This window comes from Delphinapterus leucas, chromosome 7 (genome assembly GCF_059928025.1).
Source record: "Delphinapterus leucas isolate spDelLeu-1000000601 "Yukka" chromosome 7, BTC_Dleu_Yukka2, whole genome shotgun sequence".
In the NCBI taxonomy this organism is placed as follows: domain Eukaryota; kingdom Metazoa; phylum Chordata; class Mammalia; order Artiodactyla; family Monodontidae; genus Delphinapterus; species Delphinapterus leucas.
In genome coordinates, this window is record NC_143135.1 from 84,727,023 (window position 1) to 84,747,862 (window position 20,840).

Genomic DNA, 20,840 nt, shown 5'->3' on the forward strand with positions numbered 1-20,840 from the left:
CTAGATGACCTGTTATATTCTTTCCTTATCTACATTTCTATGATTCAAAAATTTAGCCATTAGTGTATCATCTAATGCTAATAAGCATAAGTAGCTAGCAGTTTTGAAGAACACACATTCTGATGTAATAAAGGCATATTCAAAACTCAAAGTGGCCAAGCAAGCCAAATTTCAAAGAATAGAAAGGGCAGTAGTATATATTATTACCTCAAAAGGAAGGCAAGTAAGGAAAGGTAATTTTCTTTTTCCCCCATTGGATTATGCCTTACTCATTGTAGATGCTCAGTAAATATATACAGACTATTCACTGCAGCACTATTTATAATAGTAAAAATCTAAAGAAAAAAACCTGTATGTCTAAAAATATTGTTGCAGGAAAGAAAGTGAGCACAAGAGGATGGTCATGTCCCTGGTCTCAGGCGAGTCCCTGGGATGGCTGCCAAGTGTGGGTTCTTAGCTTCACACAGGAAAGAATACAAGAGTGAGCCATAGTAAAGTGACAGAAGGTTTATTCAGGGAGATACACCCTCCATAGACAGAGTGTGGGCCACCTCAGAAGATGACAGGCACTAGGGTATGCAGTTGTCAGTTTTTATAGGGGTGGATAATTTCATAGGCTAATGAGTGGGAGGATTATTCCAACTATTTTGGGGAAGAGGTGGGGATTTCCATGAGTTGGGCCACTGCCCACTTTTTTACCTTTTATGGTCGGCCTCGGAACTGTCATGGCGCCTGTGGGTGTGTCATTTAGCTTGCTGATGTATTGCAATGAACATATACTGAGGTTCAAGGTCTAGTGGAAGTCAATCACCCACCATCTTGGACCCAGTTCGTTCTAAACGGTTTACGTCGTGTCCTCAATGGCTGTCATTCTTTTAAAGGTTGTGCCCTGCCGCCTTCCTGTCTCAGGGGACTAGCTTAATAAACACAAAGGAATACCGTGCGGCTATAAAAAGCAAAATAAATATCTCTATACACTCTATAAAATGACGGCCAGGATATACTAAAAAAAGAACCAAATGAGGAGGAAAATGGGTATGGAATGCAAACATTTACCTATATTTGTTAGTATTTTTAAATGAAAACAGGTAACTTTTTACTGTTACCTATAGGTCAGGAGAGAGAAAAAGTAAGAGGTACATTATGTCTGAATATGCCTTGTTTTATAGATTTGTCTTAGGAGCCATGTGTTTTACATAATTATAAAACAAAAATTAAATTTTTTAAGAAGCTACATATAAAATTAAAAACAAAATTTTAAATGAACTTAAGGATGTCTTAAGTTGGTGGCAAAACCAAATAGAAAGGAATTATTTCAAGCGACTTTAAAACACACTAATTTGACAGTACATTCCTAATAGAATATACCATAGAAACAATAAGAACTGTAAAATATCTTAAACTTTTTAGAGGTAGTGTTGATATTATTTTGAGACTGTGTGCGTACTGTGGAATAAAGCAAACAAGAAATGATATTAATGTATTGATTTTGGGTACAGGAAAAAGGAGATGAAGATGTAAGACTGAAGAGGTTATATTAAAAACCCTACGGTTCTGAACTTTATTAAAAGTTAGAATTAACTCAAAGGGCAATCCCTCCCTTCCTATACAAATTATACCTCAGGGTAATGAGTTAATGACAGGGAGTTTGTAGAAATACTTATATAATAAATAAAAATGGAATGACAGAAACAGAATATCATTTTACAACCCCTAATAAAATAATAATCTAGGCAATAAAACTTGATAGCTCCTAATATAATAACAACAACAACAACAATAAAGACAAGTAAACGTTATGCATCTCCTGAAGATAATACACAATATCTATGAAATAGTCTTGCCAAAAATGTAGGACCACAGGGTTTTTAACAGGGGTCCACTGATCAGGTCCATGAAAATATTCTGGGAAATATATGAACTTGGATGGGAAAAAAATACATCACAATACATTCCCTTCGATTGTGAACGTGGGTAACAAACTGTAGAAGTATTAGCAGTACCTATGACTTTGCTGCCAAAGAATTCACAGATATTTTCATATCATATGACAACTATTGCTGAAATTTCAAAATATCATCACTACTCCAAAATTATGGTAAAGACCCATTGTGAGATCTTGTTATTTAATGTGTTTTTTTTAAAGAAAAGAAGCACATATATTAACATCATAATATGTTTTTAATAGTTTAATACCTAAACAGATGTAATGTGTTTCCACTATACTCCTATATATTTTATTTTCTGCATTTAAAAACAGTATTCTGAGAAGGAAATACTGTACACTCACCAGAAAGATACAATCAGCAAAACTGAGAGTGTGGAAAACTCTCCATGACAAATGAACTGTTTCTTCAAAAATAAACTGCAAGAAAAAAAGAGCCAAGAAAAGAAAAAGACAACAACAACAAAAAAGCCAAGAGGAAGAGGAAACGTATAGAAGAAAAAGATGTAGATATAACAACCCGTTGAAATGCATGGGCCTTATGTGCATCTTGGTTTAAAAACACTATTTTTAAAATTAAGCTATAATTGGGGAAATCTGAACATGGACAAGATATATGATAGTAAGGAACTATTGTTAATTTTTAGGTGGAATAATGGTACTATGACTACGTTTCTTAAGCCCTTATCTTGCAGAGATCAATACTGAAATATTTATGAATGATATTATATGATGCTTGAGATCTACTTTAGTATAATCCAGAAGGGGTGAAGTGGAGCAGTGCAAATGAAATGAGTTGATAATTATTGGGTGATGAGTACATCACAGCAGGTAATAGTCTCTATTTTTATTTAAACGTTTCCATATTTTTTAAGCCTAACAGAACCCCCACATTTACCCATGATAAACCCAAACATCACATTTACTTACTTTCAGTTACCAACTAAGCATGGTAACACTCATTTTCTCTTGCTTATCAGAAGTTTTAGTGTCTGATTAGTTAAAAGAGAGAGAAGGAAAAATAAATTCATTATTACTTAACAAATGCAATTTACAGGAGTTTCAATATACATTAATTCCTGGCAGAGAAGTAATGAAAAGGGGTTTATAATGGAGGAAAACCCTAAAGATTGCTGATCTAATAAAATGTCTCACATTATACTCTACTTAGTATGTGTTTGGCTCCCCAGGTAGGTTGTAGGCTACTAAAAGGCAGAAACAATGTCCTATTCATCTTTGTTTATCCAGTATGTGAATCAATATGGGCAGGCTGAACTGCTATAAAGGTAAAAAATGCCAGGAGAGAGGGGCTTCCCTGGTGGTGCAGTGGTTGAGAGTCCGTCTGCCGAAGCAGGGGACACGGGTTCGTGCCCCGGTCCGCGAGCGTCCCACATGCCGCGGAGCCGCTGAGCCTGTACGCCCCAGAGCCTGTGCTCCGCAACGGGAGAGGCCCACGTACCGCAAAAAAAAAAAAAAAAAAAAATCCTTTCTTTCTATGAAAACCTGTAAAGTGAAGGGACCAGAAGAGAACATAACATTAGAAGACTTCTTTGACTCCTCATTTTGAATCCTTGTGCTAATGTGGATTCACAGCTCACCTTTGCTTCTCCCCCAACCTCCTTATTACCTGCGATTCTCAGCTGACAATTCAAGGTTTCCAAACTGCTGACTTAAAGCTCCCTGGACTCGCCAATGGGGCATCCGTCATCATCAAATATTATTTATTTATTACATTCACACAAATGGACCCCATCAGAATACCTAACTTTATGTTTTTTATAGTGCCTCACAATTTACAAAAACTTCTCTCTACCCTCTTTGATTTTTGATCCATTTGACAGTGCTGTGGAGTTACAGACGAAGAAACCAAGACTGAGAGAGGTGAAATGGGTCACCTAACCGATGTTGTTCAAAAGTGGCAGAATTAGGTACAAAATACAAAACCCCAACACTAAGTAGAGTGCTTCTGCTAGCCCACCATGTTCCCTCCTACATGATTCTGTTAAAATAACTTCAAAGTAGAGGATTAATCTCTTCTTTTTTTCCTATAACCAAATGTTTGATGACAATGGATGAGGCTGCAAAAATACAGGTTGGTGCCATCTCTCTATATAAATGCCTGACTTCTTATGTGATCATTGAATATGTCTTCAATATTATATTTCCCCATATTTTTATAATAGATAAAATATTCCATAATAACTGCAGACTGGGTTTGCATAGAATTAAATCAGTTATCATAGAATTATGATTATTTTACTTGGAATTTTGTATATAAATATATCCTAACACACACCAAGCAATTTAATAAATACTATGCACACTACTGAAGTATATAACCTTCTGCAATACCTGGCAACTTTCATCATCACAGTATCATCCCACAGCCAATAAAAGAGAAGGCTACCAATATTAGGCCCTCTAGAAAATCAGAGTTAAGCAGAAACACACACACACACTCATCCTCACACAAATAGAGAAGTGTGGAGAGAGAAAAGCATTTGAGGTATTTGAAGGTAACTGCACCTGTGGAGTAGAAAGCTGCAGCTTGTTCAAGGGAGATGATCTCAGGGATGATCAAATCAAGTTAATAACTGTGTCTTTTTTCAGAAGAGGGGTAGCCTTTGCAGTAGTACACCACTCCTACCTAGAAACTGCTTAGTGGAAATAGTCCACAAGGCAGGCAATTGCAATAACCCATGGTGACCTTTATTACCATCTTCTTAATGGTATCCTTTTCAATTCAGCAAATATTTTTTTAGTTCCTGACAGTATGTCAGGCTCTGGGAATATAGAAAAATAATAGATAGAGAGCCTGCCTTCATGAAATTCACAACACAGCAGTGAAGAAAAACAGTAAAGAAACAATTGGGATGGGACCTAACCTAATTTGAGATTTCATGCAAGGCTTTCCTCATGAAGTGATATTTCATCTGACACAAAGAATGAAGTCAAGTTGCTCAGGTTAACAGAAAGGGAATAGGAACTGCTGTTCTGTTACCGGAAAACTGGGTTCACTTCTAAGTGGGTGTTGAGCTAAAAAACACTGCCAAGCCAAAGAGTGGGAGAAGGAAGGATTTATTACTTGCACCAAGTAAGAACAACAGGTATCTTTCCCAAAGCAGTGTCTCCCCAACAGCAAAATTGGGGAAGTCTGAAGCTGAGGGTATATGCATATTCATGAAGGGGCTTGAGCAGAGAAGAATTCAGCATAGAATTGGGACAAAGGTTGACAGAGTCCAAGCTTTAGTTGACCGAAATCTCGTGGGTCAGAAAAGCTCAACATCATCATTCCTTAGGTTCCAGCTGCACTGGGCAGGGGGTGGGGTTGGGGGGCTCAATTCTGTAAAACAGCCCAAGAATGTGCTTCAGGCTATCTTTACCATTGAAACAGAACTGAGAGCCTTTATAACTGATTTATTCTTTGCTACTGTTACTTCTCTTGCCTAAGAACTCGTTTGTTTTTTTGTTCCCTTAAGATCACTAATTACTGAGACCTGTTCAAGGGCATTGTGTTCAGGCTTAGATCACAAAATGGCTTAGGTCTTTCTCTAATGTCAAGAAAGCCATGCCTGGTTCTCTTTCTCCCTACCCTATCCGCTTATAGGGTCTCAGCAGAGAGAATGGTATTGTGAATTCTCCAGCATGCCTGGAGCCTAGAGATGCAGCTCATCCAAAGAAATTAGCAGCTATCAAATCTCTTTCAAACCTGTGGTACAACCTGAAAAGAGTACCAATTTTTGGTTGGTTATTTCAAACACTGACCATGTGCAGAAGGTGTGGGTTAGATGAGCTGAGAAAAGGTTTAAAAAAGGTTTCCTTGACATTTTATGAATTATTGCTTACATTTTTACCAGCATCCAGGTGGTATTTGTGCTCTAAAGCTGTTTTTTTTTTTATTGGAACTAATTTTAGACTCTATCACCAAATGTAGTAGACAGAATGATGTCTCCCCAAAACTGTCCATGTCCTAGTACCCTGGAACCTGTGAATAGTTCACCTTACATAGTGTGATATTATGATATAAGAAATACATATTTTAGTCTTGTTTTCTGGCCAGATCTTAAAACCCTTGTAATTTTCTAAATGATAAGAGTGAAAAGAGCACCTTTTTTTGTTTGTTTGTTTGTCCCCAATTCCTGAAATAGCTGCAGAGTGATAAAGGTGAAAGAATCATCTTTTGTTATTCATAACAGGCCCTCTTCAACCACACCAGAGTTTATGTTAATAATATGACTTTAAGAAAGCCCCTAAGGATGGAGGACTGGCTGCCAAGGGAACCAGCCAGTGATTAGAGGGCTGGAACTTTCAGCTCCACCCCCAGGGAGGGGAGAGGGGCTGGAGGCTGAGTTAATCACTAATGACCAATGAGTTAATCACTCGTGCCTACATAACGAAGCATTCATAAAAACTCTAACCAAGGTTTTCAGAGATCTTCCAGGTCGGTGAACACACTGAGGTGCTGGGAGGGTGATGTACCTGGAGAGGGCATGGAAGCTCCATGCCCCCTCCTCCATAGCTTGCCCTATGCATTTCTTCTATCTTACTGTTCCTGAGTTGTATCTTTTTATAATAAACTGGTAATCTTCTTGAGTCCTGTGAACCACTCTAGCAAATTATCAAACCCGAGAAGGAGGTTATGGGAACCTCTGATTTATAGCTGGTTGATCAGAAGTACAAGGTGACAACCTGGGACTTGTGAGTGGTGTCTGAAATGGGAGGTTGGGGGACGGGGGCAATCTTTTGGGACTGAGTCCTTAACCTGCGTCATCTGCACTAGCTCCAAATAGTGTCATAACTAAATTGTAGGACACCCAATTTGTGTCTGGAGAGTTGAAGAATCGGTTGATGTGAGAAAACCACACACCCCCACCCTGACATTTGTTGTCAGAAGTTTTTTTCCTTTTACATGGCAAAAGGGACTTTGCAGATGTGATTATGGTTAAGTACATTGAGTCCTTAAAAGGAAGAATCTTTCCCATCTGTGGTTGAGGAAGGTATGACTACAGAAGAAAAGAGAAATGCAAAGTGGCTCGCTTTGAAGATGGGGAAGGGGCCAAAGGCCAAGGAATGCAGGTATCCTCTAGAAACTGAAAAAGGAAAAGAAATCCACTCTCCCTAGAGCCTCCAGAAAAGAACAAAACCCTGCTGACACCTTGCTTTTAGCCCAGTGAGACCTGTGTCAGATTTCTGCCCTAAGGAACTGTAAGATAATAAATCTGTATTGTTTTCAGTTACTAAATTTGTGGTAATTTGTTATGACAGCACTAGAAAACTAATACACCAAGTCAACTTAGTTGCATATGACACTTAAAATCATACTTGAATCATAATATTATTTAACTATTTACATTAATCTCAATGAATGGCCTTAGTAACAAGATAATCACATCAAGTAAAAAGCCTATTAAGTAACTTCAGACAAAGTTGATCAGGAGCCATCCTGGATTAAAACACTTTCATCATTTGCTGGGAAAAAAATGAAACCATGCCATCAAGACAGAAACTACCAAACTAGATTTATTCAAACCAACAAAAGTAAAAATTGGAAATCCAGTGATTTCCTTACATATTATGTCCTGCATGATTCCTAGGTAGTCAAGAATACAAGGGAAACATTAATACTCACTGTCTATACAATAAAAGGGAGACAAGTGTCAGTCACTGTATTGAGCTTTTACATATATTATCTTACTGGATTTTCATACAAACCTAAAATGTAGGCAAAATTTTGCAAAAGTTCAAAGTTTTTTAACCAAGTTGATATGACAAACAGATAGTAACACTAGATTAAAATCCAAACAAGATTCTAAAGACCGTGTTCTTTCCATTCCTCTATGCTAAGAAAATGAAATAATTGTGGGAAGAAAGATAGTAAGAAGGGTGCCCAGTTCCAGAATGATGTCCTCTCAACTCCTACGGCATTTGCATTGTAACCTTCCTTCCCATTTTCTACATCCTGTCTGTAGTGTTTTATATGCCTGTTGTATTTATTTGTTTTACTAGATTATAAATGCAGAAACTGTCATGGATATTTTTGTGCCTCCCCCTTATATACATATCCACACAATATCTAGTACTGTTATTATTGTTGTTGTTACTATTGTTACCATTACTATTATTACTGTTACCACTGTTATTGTTTACAGTAGTAATAACAATATCTGACCCTTGTTGAGTGCACATTATGTACAAAGCACTGTTCTAACAATTTCACAGTTTCATAATCCTAATGCATTTAATCCTCCCAACAATCCTAAAGGTACGTACTATTTTTTTTTTTTCTGTCCACGCCATGCAGCATGTGGGATCTTAGTTGCCCAGCCAGGGATCCAACCCGTGCCCCCTGCAGTGGAAGCATGGAGTCTTAACCACTGGACCACCAGGGAAGTCCCAGGTAGGTACTACTTTTATAGCTCTTTATAGATAAAGAAACTGAGGCACAAGACATTAAGCAACTTGCCCAATATCACACAGCTAGTAAGTGGTAGAACCTGGAGAGCAACCCAAGCAGTGTGGCTCATAATCATTGTTATATTGGAAGTACAGTAGCCCCCTCCCCTTTATCCATGACGGATACATTCCAAGGACCCCAGTGGAAGCCCCAAAACGTGGATAGTACTAAACCCTATATATGCTATGTTTTTTCCTATACCTACATACCTATGATAAAGTTTAATTTATAAATGAGGTTAACAACAGTAACTAATAGAATAGAGCAATCACAACAATATACTGTTATAAAAGTTATGTGAATGTGATCCTTCTCAGAATATCTTATGGTACAAATTTAATGCCTTTAATGCCTTTTCCATCTTAACTGAGCATTTATTACACACTGCGGCTGTAACTTTTGCAGTTTAAGGTGCTGCAGCAACACTAGCACACATTTCTTTTTCCTTCTTCACAACTTCACATCTAGAAGATTTGTTCTTACCATATATCTTAGCAACCTCAGCTGACAATTTTCTTCCTTATTAAGTAGAGAACTTTCACCTTTTCAATTAAAGAAAACACTTTATGGCTTCTCTGTAGTATATCCAAATTGCCAACATCACTGCTCTTTCATTTGGGGGTCATTTTTAAGTAAAGTAATGGTGATTTGAACACAAGAACAGTCAATCTGATAACCAAGATGCTACAAGTGACTAATGGGCAGGACACGCAGGACAAAGGGATGATTCAAGTCCCAGGTGGGATGGAGCAGACGGCACAGGATTTCATCATGCTACTCAGAGCAGCACGCAATTTAGAACTTATGAATTGTCTATTTCTGGAATTTCCATTTAATATTTTCAGACCTCAGTTGACCACGTGTTACTGAAACTGAGGACAGTGGGGATACTACTTGCATTTATTATGAACTCAAAAATCCTTTATTATTATCCTAACAAAAGTGAGGTTGCTTAATAAAAATAACTGTGTGTCAGGTGCCATACTAAGTGCTTATATATGTTGTTTCATTTAAATCTCACAAAAACTTTTGTAAGAAAGGGATTACAAGTACAATTGAATAGGTGAGAAACTGAGTTTTAGCTGTTCAGTTTGTATTTTCTCATGCTACACACTGCCTCCCTGATAAGAACAAAAATAAAATATACAATATTGAGGATTATAATACCATACAGGGAGACCAACTGATACAAATTACCTTGCATCTCTAACAATGGGCATTAACACACTCGTTTGATTATATGTTCTACAATTAATTATTTTAATAAGGGGTGTTCTAATGAAAATAAGATGACATAAAATCTATTTATGATATCCTCCCTCTGTCCTCCAATTTTTGATTGGCTGAAATGAGAAAGTCTGAAACACATATTCAACTCACCTATTCTCTTTGGACACAGGTCAGAGAAACTTGAGTCCTACAGCCTACAAGAGGGGAGGGGGCAGCACTAAACAGTGGGCAACATGTAGAGGATATGGCCTCTACCTCCAGGATTCTCCCTCTCCCCAGACTCCTGTGCGAGAATTTTAAGAGGGGCACCAATGTGAACACCCTCCAATCAAAATGAGGGCAAGGAAATGGTGAAAGGAGGATTCAGGATAGTGATTATCTTTGGTTGGGGAAGAAGGGATATGAAGGAGGAGATGACTAATAGGTAGATTAAAATTACCTTTAAGGCTGGTTGTAGGTATACAGGAACTTACTGCACACAAAAAAAATTAACTTATTCATGGGCCAACAACGAAAGGGTGTCATGAGCCAGGGATTATGATTAATCCACTTCTGTGCAACTGGAATCTAAAAAATAAATTAAATGATGCCCCAGAAAGAGCATTATATTTATCGTGTGACTTTATATACTCTCTGGCACCCCAAGGCGATACAAATAACCCAGAGCAAAAACCCTAGGGGGTAAATTTTCCAAGTCCTTTTTTTTCTGTTTATTGCCCAGCTCATAGGAGGCAGGGTCACCACACTGGTTAGTAGCACAGGCTCTGTGGCCAGACTGACTTGGTGGAGGAGATGAAACCTGGTTGCTTTCCTTACTACTGTGTGACTAATCCTGTTAGGGAATACGATTTAACCTCTCAGTGCCTCAGCTTCCAAATGTGTCCAGTAGGCTGGCAATGATAGTATAATACTTACTGCAGAGTATTATTGTAAGGATTACATGAGTTAATCCACATGAGGTGCTGGAATAGTGAAGTTGCTCTAGGTATACTAAGTAAACTTTACTCAACAAAGATTGGCTTTTATTATTTTTTTTATCTCTGGCTTGATACCACAGTGAAAAGCTTAGGAAATATTCTCCTAAACTCTTTTGCTCAGTACTCCTCTGGGAAGCTCTAAGCTTCAAGCTCTCAATAATACTAGCCTCAAGCTCTCAGTAGGATTTGTTGGACTGAAAAAACTGAGTTAAAACGTTCCTTAAATACTCTGGTTTCCAAGAAATGACTAGAAAGAAGTTTGGGACTCAAAGGTGGTTTTTCATGGAATCTTTCTCTGCATCATTAGCATAAATAACCAAGTTTTTGTGACATATTACTTATCTGATGACTTTAATTAACATAGACTCCTGTAACCATCCAAAAAAATGTCCCAAAATTTGTGGACTTAAAGTTTTTATAATTTATTAAAATAAAAACCATTTAAATCTTTATACAGGGCCTATTTATACTTTCACTACGAGCAATTCTAAGAAACTGGGTTACCTGGTTTCTACAGCATTAACAGGTTAGAAGTCATAATTTAGTAAGAATGCAGACTTTCAGAGATATGCTCAGTAATACAGAAAAAAATCATGTGTGAAAACTGTCAGAAAGAAGTCAGAAAAAAATAAGACAAAAAATTAACCTCTGATCATATTACAACCACTCAGAATAATAATTTTAATCATCATAATCATCATAATGGGGCTTCCCTGGTGGCGCAGTGGTTGAGAGTCCGCCTGCCGATGCAGGGGAGACAGGTTCATGCCCCGGTCTGGGAAGATCCCACATGCTGCAGAGCGGCTAGGCCCGTGAGCCATGGCCACTGAGCCTGCGTGTCCGGAGCCTGTGCTCCGCAACGGGAGAGGCCACAGCAGTGAGAGGCCCGCGTTCCGCAAAAAAAAAAAAAAAAAAAAAAAATCATCATAATGATGATCCTGAATCATGAAGAAAAGGTGATATGTTGAATGCACTTTGTTTATTAAAAGGCAAGTAGTCTCATATATCTGTTTTAAATATACCATGAAGACTTCTAAATAATGGTTTTTTTTCCCTTGGTAAAATCTCCAGGATTAGTTGCAAATGGACCCACTAAGTAATTCAATGGGTTGGCCTACCCTAGAAAGTTGTTTGATACAAACCAATTAAATGTTGAAGAACTGCTGCCCAAAATTATGAATAAATTAATTAACAGAAGTGAGTAATCCATTACATAAACAGTGTCATTTTAATTGGGTTTAAAAGTAAATTTTAATACTTTAAAAGAGTGGGTCATAAGTTTTCTGTAAAATTCACCTGCATGAAATGATTCATTTTCTCTGATGTTCCTCAGTAAATAATAATATAAGGAAGCTTTATAACTTTTTAACAAACTTACCAAAACTTATATACACAAGCAGTTACCTTGAGAGCCAGTTCGCTTCTTCCACAGCTATGGCGAGTGAAAATTACCTTTTTTGTCATAATATGGTAAATGTAACGAGTTAGGAAACAGGTAACTGAAGGGCATAGAGGAAGGGCATCCAACAGAGTACAGCAAGGAGCCAGGGAAGAAGACTGCCTGACTTGATGCTGTCTACAAAGAGTCTTTAAGCAGCCATGAGGTCAGATAGGAAAGCATTCAAGGAGGGAGGTACAGGTGTAAAGATGCAGACAGCAAGGGACTCAGAGGCATGCCGTTATTGCTGGGCCGCCACATGAGAGATGGATGTTCTGGGAGATAAACTTGGAGAGGGAAGTGGGCCAGTGATAGGGGGCCTTACAGTTCACGTCAAGAACCTTGAGTTCTCACAAAAGGACAAATATTGAATGATTCCACTTATATAAGAGATCTAGAATAGTCAAATTTGTAGAGACAGAAAGTAGAATGGTGGTTACCAGGGGCTAAGGGGAGAGGGGGATGCAGAGTTAGTGTTTACACAGGTTCAGAGTTTCTGTTTGGAATAATAAATTCTGGAAATGGAGAGTGGTGATGGTTGCACAACGTTGTGAATGTACTTAATGTCACTTAAAATGCTTAAAATGGTAAATTTTATGTTATATATATTTTACCATAATAAAAACCACTAAAAATATAATAATTGTGTTCAGGTAAAGAAGAAAATGAAGGAGGGAGGAGGGGAACAACAGCCAGAAGCAGTAGCAACAGCCACAGCTTGAGCTCCATCCAGTAAACCAGTGGCTCTCAGTCTTGTTTTAGCTGCAGAACCCTTTCTTCAAACATCTTGCACAGAAGCCCAACTATAAACCAGGCAAAGCAACAGACTGGTGGGGGCCAGAGGCCAGCCCAGGAGCCACCAGCTTCTGTTTCCTAACTTGCCCCCATAATGGACCCAGAGGAGCCTCCAGGGAACCCCAAGAGCTCCCTCAATTTGCAAACCACTGATGCAGGTGATGGGAGGAAGCCAAAAGGTTTCAGCCTGAACATGATGCAGTGAGATTTCTGAGATAGTACTGTAAAACAGTCTGGTTTGGAATCAAATGAAACTATTTCAACTCTGCCTCTCACTAACCATGTGCCCTCAGGCAAGTTACTTCTATGCTATAAAGGGACTAAAAAAACTTTTTATAAGGACTGATGAAATGTTAGTAGGATACCTTGATAGATGGTAAATTCTCATTTGATGGCAGCTATTGGTACCCTTTAACTTTATTTGACATTACTCTGGTTCCTGTGAAATAAGATGATTTAGGGTAGGTGGAGGCATGGATGGAAGCTATGACAAAAGTCCAAGTAATGATAAAGCCCTAAACTGAAGTAGTGATAATAAGGATTGGAGGGGAAGGTGGACTCCAGAAATATTCTGGAAATGCTGTCAAGATGGGAAATAAGCACTGGCAGCCATCTCATATTCCTCCAAATCAACCTGAAGAAAGGAGCAGAGATAAGCAGGAATAACCTAAAGGTTATTCCTATAACTGGTCTGGGGGAGGGACAGGACCATACCCGGGGCACAGAACAGCCAGAGGCCAAGTGGAAGGCTTTTAATGTCAACCCTTACCTCTCCCCTACATTGCATTACTGCCTATCCCTTTAACAACTTCCTGCAGTGTTGAGAAGTTAAAAAGGTTCAGGCTTTCTAGTCAGGAGCCATTCCTCCACCCACCTCCCTCCAAGCTCCTAGGGCTAATGGGTTACAACCTAGAGATACTGCCTCCTCCTTCTTCCAGAGCAGCTGGTGATAAAGCCATGGTCACAGAACAGCCTGATGGAGGGGTGCCAAACAAAAGCAATCAACAGTGGTTTTGTAATGCCCAAGGATTCTCCATTCTGGGATTCATCCCCTCCCTTCTACTTAAAGCCACCTGGAGGGACTTGGCCAGGCCTGGCCATTGACTCTTCCCCAGTACACAAGGGGACATGTATGAGAATGCTCATCAGTGTTGTTTGTGGCTGGGAGTTGGAAACTATCTGAGTGTCCATCACTGAAGGACCATGGAACCACAGATAGTTAGAAACAACAGGCTAGATCAGTGATTCTCAACCAGGGTCATTCTGTCCCCCAGGAAACATCTGACAATGTCTGGAAAGATTTTTGATTATCACAACTCAGAGGTAAGGAGGTGGAGAGAGTGCTATACTAGCATCTAGAGGGTAGAGGCCAGGGATACTGCTACATCCCACAGTGTACAGGCCAGCCCCCAGAGCAAAGAATTATTTGACCCAAAATGTCAATAAGGCTGAGATTGAAAAACGATGGAGTAGAGGAACAAAACATGACTGGGTCATAAACATATAGTGCTGAATAGAAAAAAAAATTTTTTTAAGAGATGTGATCTATTATAAAATTCCTATTTGGAATTAAGGATTCATATAGTCACATCTGGTATTCATTGTGTATGTATTTGCAAGGTAAGCACTACACTTGGCAGAGAATACAATAGTGACCAAAACTAGATTGGATTCCTTACCTCCTGAAGTCTAGTAGAAGAGGCAGATATTAATTAATCTTGCAAATTTAAAGGGGAAGGGAGAAGATATTTTGGAGACTGGTAGGATCTAGAGCTCCCTAATCCCTCACTTGCAAAGGCCACAGAAAGTTCTTCAATTTACAGTACCTTTCAGGAGGGCTACATACCGGCTTAGGATTGTGTTGTGCACACAGTGAGTGCTCAATAGATGTTTGTTGAGTGAATAGATGAAGGCTGTACAGTTAAACACCACTAAATGACTCCTTCCAAATTTCTGCGCCTTAACCTTTGAAATGAGGAAACCAAACAGAAAAGAAGAACCAAAGGGCCAGGCCCTTTACTAGACAGTAACAAGGAGTACACGTGTAGACTGACCAAATACTATTGTTCATTCCTCCTCAAGACTGTGCCCCCCTCAAACCAAGCTATTTGCAGTTCCTTGAGCAAAATACTCTTTGGCATCTCTAAGCCTGGACTGTCCTTCCTCACCTAGTCCACCTGCAAAACTCATTCATGCTTCAAATTCCCGATCACCTTCTCTGTCGAGCTCCCTCATGCTGGTGGACATGATCTCTGGCCTACTTTGTGCCATCTGTACTTTGTGCTCACCTCTACAGTACTTATCATAACTTCTTTTTTTTATGATGTTTTTATCATAACTTCTTACCATAATTTGATCATGAGTTCTCTGGGAACAGGAACTATATCCTATTCATCTTAATAGCACAGAGACTAGTCTAGAACCTTGAACATCATAAATGCTCAAGGTTTATCGAATGAAAGACTGAATGAATGAATACATGTCCTGCGCTGTACTATGAAAAGAATGGGATAAAACCTATGCCCTCAAAAAGCTTACCATCTATTTGATGGGAAAAGGACAAATATGTGAAATAATAATTAACAATTTTTGCTAGAGATATAAATTTGATAGTCATTATAATAAACATGCATTTTTTCATATTTGAATTAGAGTATACATTAGGATATAATCTGCTAGATAGTATCCATACGATTAAATAAATATCCTCAGGTATTCCTGGAAATCCATATCCTCCTATCGTAGTATTTGTCATTTGAGTTGGTAGCAATAAGTGACAAAAGCTGAAATTACAAGCAGAATCTACTTGGAAACATAGAGTGCTCATTATCATGAATGCCTGGCATGTAGTGGGTCCTCAATAAATTTTTATTGAACGAGTGACCTGATATTCTTAATCATAGAGAAAAAGTTATCTGTCTACTACTGAGGCAGGCATATCAGGAGTTGGTGTTACCTAGAATATATCCCTCTCATAATGAAAACAGAACCAGCTCAAGGTCCTAAACTTTTCCTCTGTTATTTAGTACCCAGTTGCCAAAAGAGGTATTATTGCCCCCTTTTGGTAAAACGAGTAGAAACCAGTTGTGTGGTCACAAACTATTCCTTTATATCCTATCCATATAGTGATAACACATCTACTTACCAACCTCTCTCCATCCCATAACGGTTAGGGATTCATGGAGCTAAACTCAAATTTAGGGGATGAGTTTTAATACTGAGAGTTTAAAATACTGAATATAAGAAGTCCTGGATATCAGGTAAACTGCATTTTTCTGATTGCTGGGTTAGACAAGGAGAAACTGCAAACAAGAATTCATGTTTGGATGGTTGCCAGAGGTAGGACTGAAAATCTTAAGAACAAAAGAGCTCAGCCAACCAAAAAAAAAAAAAAGCTCCAGCCCAAGACCCTCAGAATAAAGATCAATAAAGGGAAGACTGTAGAGAGTACGGCAGAATGGAAAGGAAGCCTCAAGAACCTTAGTCATCCCTCATTCATTCATTTATGGGGTTGTGGGAAATACAAAAATTTTAAAGACTTGATTTCTGCTGTTAAGGACTTCGTCCATCAGGAATGCAAGATACACATAAATAGCTATCAGACAGGGAAGAAAGTAAAAATCCATAAGGGAGGCACAAAGAAAGTCTGTTCAGAGACAGAAGAAATCTTCTATCTAGGAAGCTATCAGATGTTCCTGGTAAAACATACCAGATTTTGAAAATATTAGAGCATTAGGAAAAAACAATTATTGCTAATCCTTGTTATGTCTTGCTCAACTAATCCACCATATTGTCTGTCTCCTCATCAGGGTTGCTTGTCATCTCCTGAAGCAACACCACATCTTCCTATCACCCAGGAATGGAGGGCTGATGGTGGGTGTAAACTAACCCATGCATAGTACCATGAACAAGGCTGTCTGCCACTCCTGCGTAATCAGCCACTTAATCTCCACAATAACCCAACAAGGTAGGTACTCTTATTATCCCCATTCTACAAGTAAGAAAAGTGGGGCACAGAGAAGTTAAGTGACTTGCCCAAGGTCACCTAGCTGGTAAGTGGCACAAAAACAGGATTTGAGTCCAGAATCTGTACCCTTAGACATTACACTACACTGCCTCCCAGCTGAGAACTTATGGCTAAATTTATCAGACATACTGTATATAGCTGGATAATACAAGGTGATTTTTGGCCCTTTAAACACACACAGCTATTTAAAACTTATTTACATGAAAAAATACATACACCATTATTGATCTAGTTTTGAATATAGTATGACTTTTTAAGACAGTTTTCACAACCTTTAATGGAAAATTCACGTTGTTAATCTTAAAAAAAAAAAAAGGGTGCCAGCGGCCAGGAGTAGTTAAGCCCAGTTTAGACTGGGGCTGGCAGGCGCCACCCCTTACAGGTCATCGCATGGCCTTCGGGAAATTGCTTAGCCTTCTTTGTTTCTCCATCAGCAAAGCAGGAATAACAACAGTGCCATCTCATAAAATGGTATGGATTAAATGATAGTATCCATATAAATCGCTAAGCACAGTACGTGACATAGTGAATGCTCAGTGAACGTTCGCTTTCATTATTTAGATCCTGAGTTATCTGTATTTCCAGGATGCGAGTCGTCCAGTAACCACAGAAATGCTTTCCCTGTCCCAGAGTCTCTGCCGATCCCTTGAGCACATTTCTCTCTATTTTCCACGTAACACAGTGACAAGAGAAGCAGGCTTCCCTGGACCTCAGACCCGAAGGTGGCTACGTCGCCTCGCTCAGCCCGGGAAAGAGGCAGGCTCTGGATTTCCTCGGGGCGGCACCACAAAACTCAACCCAGACTTCTCACTTGGGTGAACTCAACTGTTAGTGAGGGATCACCCGCCCACTCTGCCGGGCTCCACAGCAGGGAATGTGGGCACCGGCGGCAGGAAGAGGAGCTCACCCACCTACCAAGCCCGAGACTGGGCACCCCTCCTTCACAGCATCCCTGGGGACTTCGTCCCCTCCCCGCTGGGAGGCCACTGGGGATTGACCTAACAATGCCAAGACAGTGAATTTCCCCTCAAATCCTCTGAAATACTTCCCCACGATTTCTAAGAGGGAGTCAAGGGAGGGACGCCAGGAGCTTCATAAAGCCAGTAAACAGCTACATCCCTGCAGCACATGTTCAGCCGCCTGAACCAGCACCCCAGTGCTTGCCGCCGCCACTTGCGAACCCGGAAGCTCCCAGCAGCGCCCGCCGCCCAGCCGGTCGCCGTGCGCGGCCTCCACTCACCAGGTGAAGAGTTTGCCCTTGATCCGGAGCAGCAGGCTGGCGGACTCGCCCGCTGCTCCCTGCGCGTGCGGCTGCGGGCGGGCGGATCCCGCCGGCGAGGTGGCCTCCATGGGAGCCCCGCGTTCTCCGGCGCCCGGAACCCCTAGACGTGCCGGGTCCCGGAAGACGGGAGGCGGTGCCTGTGCTGCCGGTGGGGGCTCGGCTCGGCCAGTGAGTCCGCGCTGCCGGGTTCGCTCGCGTCCTTCTCGCACCGCGGCCGGCGGGCTCCTTCTGCGGCAAATCATTAACTGTCAAGCCCCTAGGGCCAGACAATACATTTGCAGATTGCAACCTGGCACCTCGGGGGGCCAGGAGCAGGAGGAGAAAGGGCGCTTTTTTTTTTTCCACCTTGGCAGTCGAGCTTCACTGTTTGTTGACACCCAATATGCATTTCAAGTTCTTATGGTCCCTTACTTAAAATCAGCAAATGAGGTGAATCGAGGTTATGCCAGCGTGTACTAACTTAAGAAGCAGTGATTTAGCTACTGCCTGACCTTTGCTAACTGGGAAGGTCCGGCTGACCCCTCTCTTGACCTAATCTCCCTCCCTCTGACTAACTTATAAAAGATATTTCCCATCTAATAGAACTGAAGACGCCTTAGTTCTGTGTTTCTTGTTTTCGCAAAACATAGGTAAAATCCTATGTTTCCTATCCGTAAAGGGATACCGGAAACACGTCTTCTTGGTCCTTGTGGTGTGTCTCCTTCCTTACGGGTGTGTTTGGTTTGTCTTTCAATATTCAGAATTGTCTCTGAGGTGCTAGAGTGTCAACCCCTGGCGCTCAGCTAGGGTGTCCTGGGCCTGGGTCACGCCTTCTGATGCTTCTGCGGGCCAAGGAGGGACTAGGAACTGGGGTCCAAAAGTTCCTGACTCACTGACAAAAAGGACGTTGGTGGGTCTGGTAGACTGCTACTTCCGGAAAGGAGATCAGGAAGACAAAAGGAAAGGTGTTGAGACCGTTTTTTTCCTGACCACCTCCTTCCCCGGGCAAGGTCCAGGCGGCGGGAGTGGGGAGCAGGCTGTGAGAAGATTCTAAGAAAGAAAATAGATTTTGAAAAATGAAATGTAGCTTTAGGAACCCCAAGTTTAGCAACTACAGAAACCCCAAAATTTAAATGAAATGATTTTTTTTAATTGTTTAAGAAGAGAGAAGGTGATACGATAATGGAAGCAGAGCTTGGAGTGATAGCTTTGAAGATGGAGGGGTCTCCACAAGCTAAGGAATAAAGTCAGCCAGTAGAAGTTTAGAGCCTTGAGAAGGAAGTAGCCCTGCCGACTTAAGCCTTAACTGTAGCCCAGTAAAACTGATTTCGGACTTCTGGCTTCCAGAACTGTAGGAGAATAGACTTGTGTTGTTTTAAGCTACTAAATTGGTGGTGACTTGTTGCAACAACCATAAGAAACAATTGCAGATGTAGTATATACACTAACTTGTAAGTGGTCATGAGGTACTGTCAAGTGAAAAAAGTAAGTTGCAGAGTTGCAGAATAATTGTATAATATGATTCCTTTTTAGTAAAAAACACCAACTAAGTAACTTAATATCTTTATATAAACATATACATCTATATGCATATCTTTATGCTCACTTGTGTTTATATGGGCAAAAGAAGGGTGTGAAAGAATACACACCAGGCTTTTTTTTTTTTTTTGCGGTACACGAACCTCTCACTGTTGTGGCCTCTCCCGTTGCGGAGCACAGGCTCCGGACGCGCAGGCTCAGTGGCCATGGCTCATGGGCCCAGCCGCTCCGCGGCATGTAGGATCTTCCCGGACCGGGGCACAAACCCGTGTCCCCTGCATCGGCAGGCGGACTCTCAACCGCTGCGCCACCAGGGAAGCCCCACACCAGGATATTGATACAGGTTTAAGTTGTGAGGGTGGTGGGAATGGGGGGGAGTTGAGGAGGGGAATAAGGGAGAATTGTTTTATACACCTTTGTTTTGTGTTTTTACTATGGGCATATACTACTTTTGCAATTTGAAAAGTATTCAATTAAGATATTTTTCAGTAAGTCATGTTTGGCTCAACATATTACCCCCACAGGAAAATGGGGCCAGGAAACGTAGTCGACCACTAATGTGGATTCTAAAGTTATGCGCAAAGTTATATGTATTTTCTAAACAGAAAATGCTTCTCAAAAAGCATTGGCAGGCGAACTCTTAACCACTGCGCCACCAGGAGAGATCCCATGCGGGATCTTTCGTTGTGGCTCATGGGCTCTTTGTTGCAGTGTGCGGGCTTCTCTCTACTTGGGGCGCGGGGGCTCTAGAGTGCGTGGGATTGGTTGCCCTGTGGCATGTGGGATCTTAGTTCCCCAACCAGTGATCGAATCGGCATCCCCTGCGTTGGAAGGCAGATCCTTAGCCACTGGACCACCAGGGAAGTCCCTGAGAGGCATATTTGAATACTAAAAATACCATAATAGTAATGAACTTCAACTTTTTTATTGAAAAGGATCAAAAAGAAGAAAAATTCTAAAGCAGATATCAATATTTAAGACTCCCTTAAACTGGAACCAACGTTTAAGATAAACTGAAGTCATTTATAAAAATTTGAAATATAGTGGATTTACAATATTGTGTTAGTTTCAGGTGTACAGCAAAGCAACTCGGTTATATATTTTTTCAGATTATATTCCAATACAGGTTATAACAAGATATCAAACATCGTTCCCTGTGCTCTACAATAAATCC

The 20,840-nt window shown here is 40.3% G+C and overlaps 1 protein-coding gene across 3 annotated transcripts in view; it reads right to left on the reverse strand.

Moving 5' to 3' along the window:
• SLC35F2 (solute carrier family 35 member F2) overlaps window positions 1-18,293 on the reverse strand; it is a 47,810-nt gene extending 29,517 nt beyond the window's left edge. The window contains exon 1 of one of the 3 annotated variants that reach the window (XM_022566345.3): window positions 18,107-18,293. In XM_022566345.3, coding sequence (XP_022422053.2) covers window positions 18,107-18,216 — 110 coding nt within the window. In that variant the 5' untranslated portion in view covers window positions 18,217-18,293. Of the gene's footprint in view, window positions 1-2,875; window positions 11,507-18,106 lie in introns of those variants that run through there. The other 2 variants (XM_022566344.2, XM_089915489.1) reach the window with 2 other exon arrangements.
• Window positions 18,294-20,840: the final 2,547 nt, after the last annotated feature.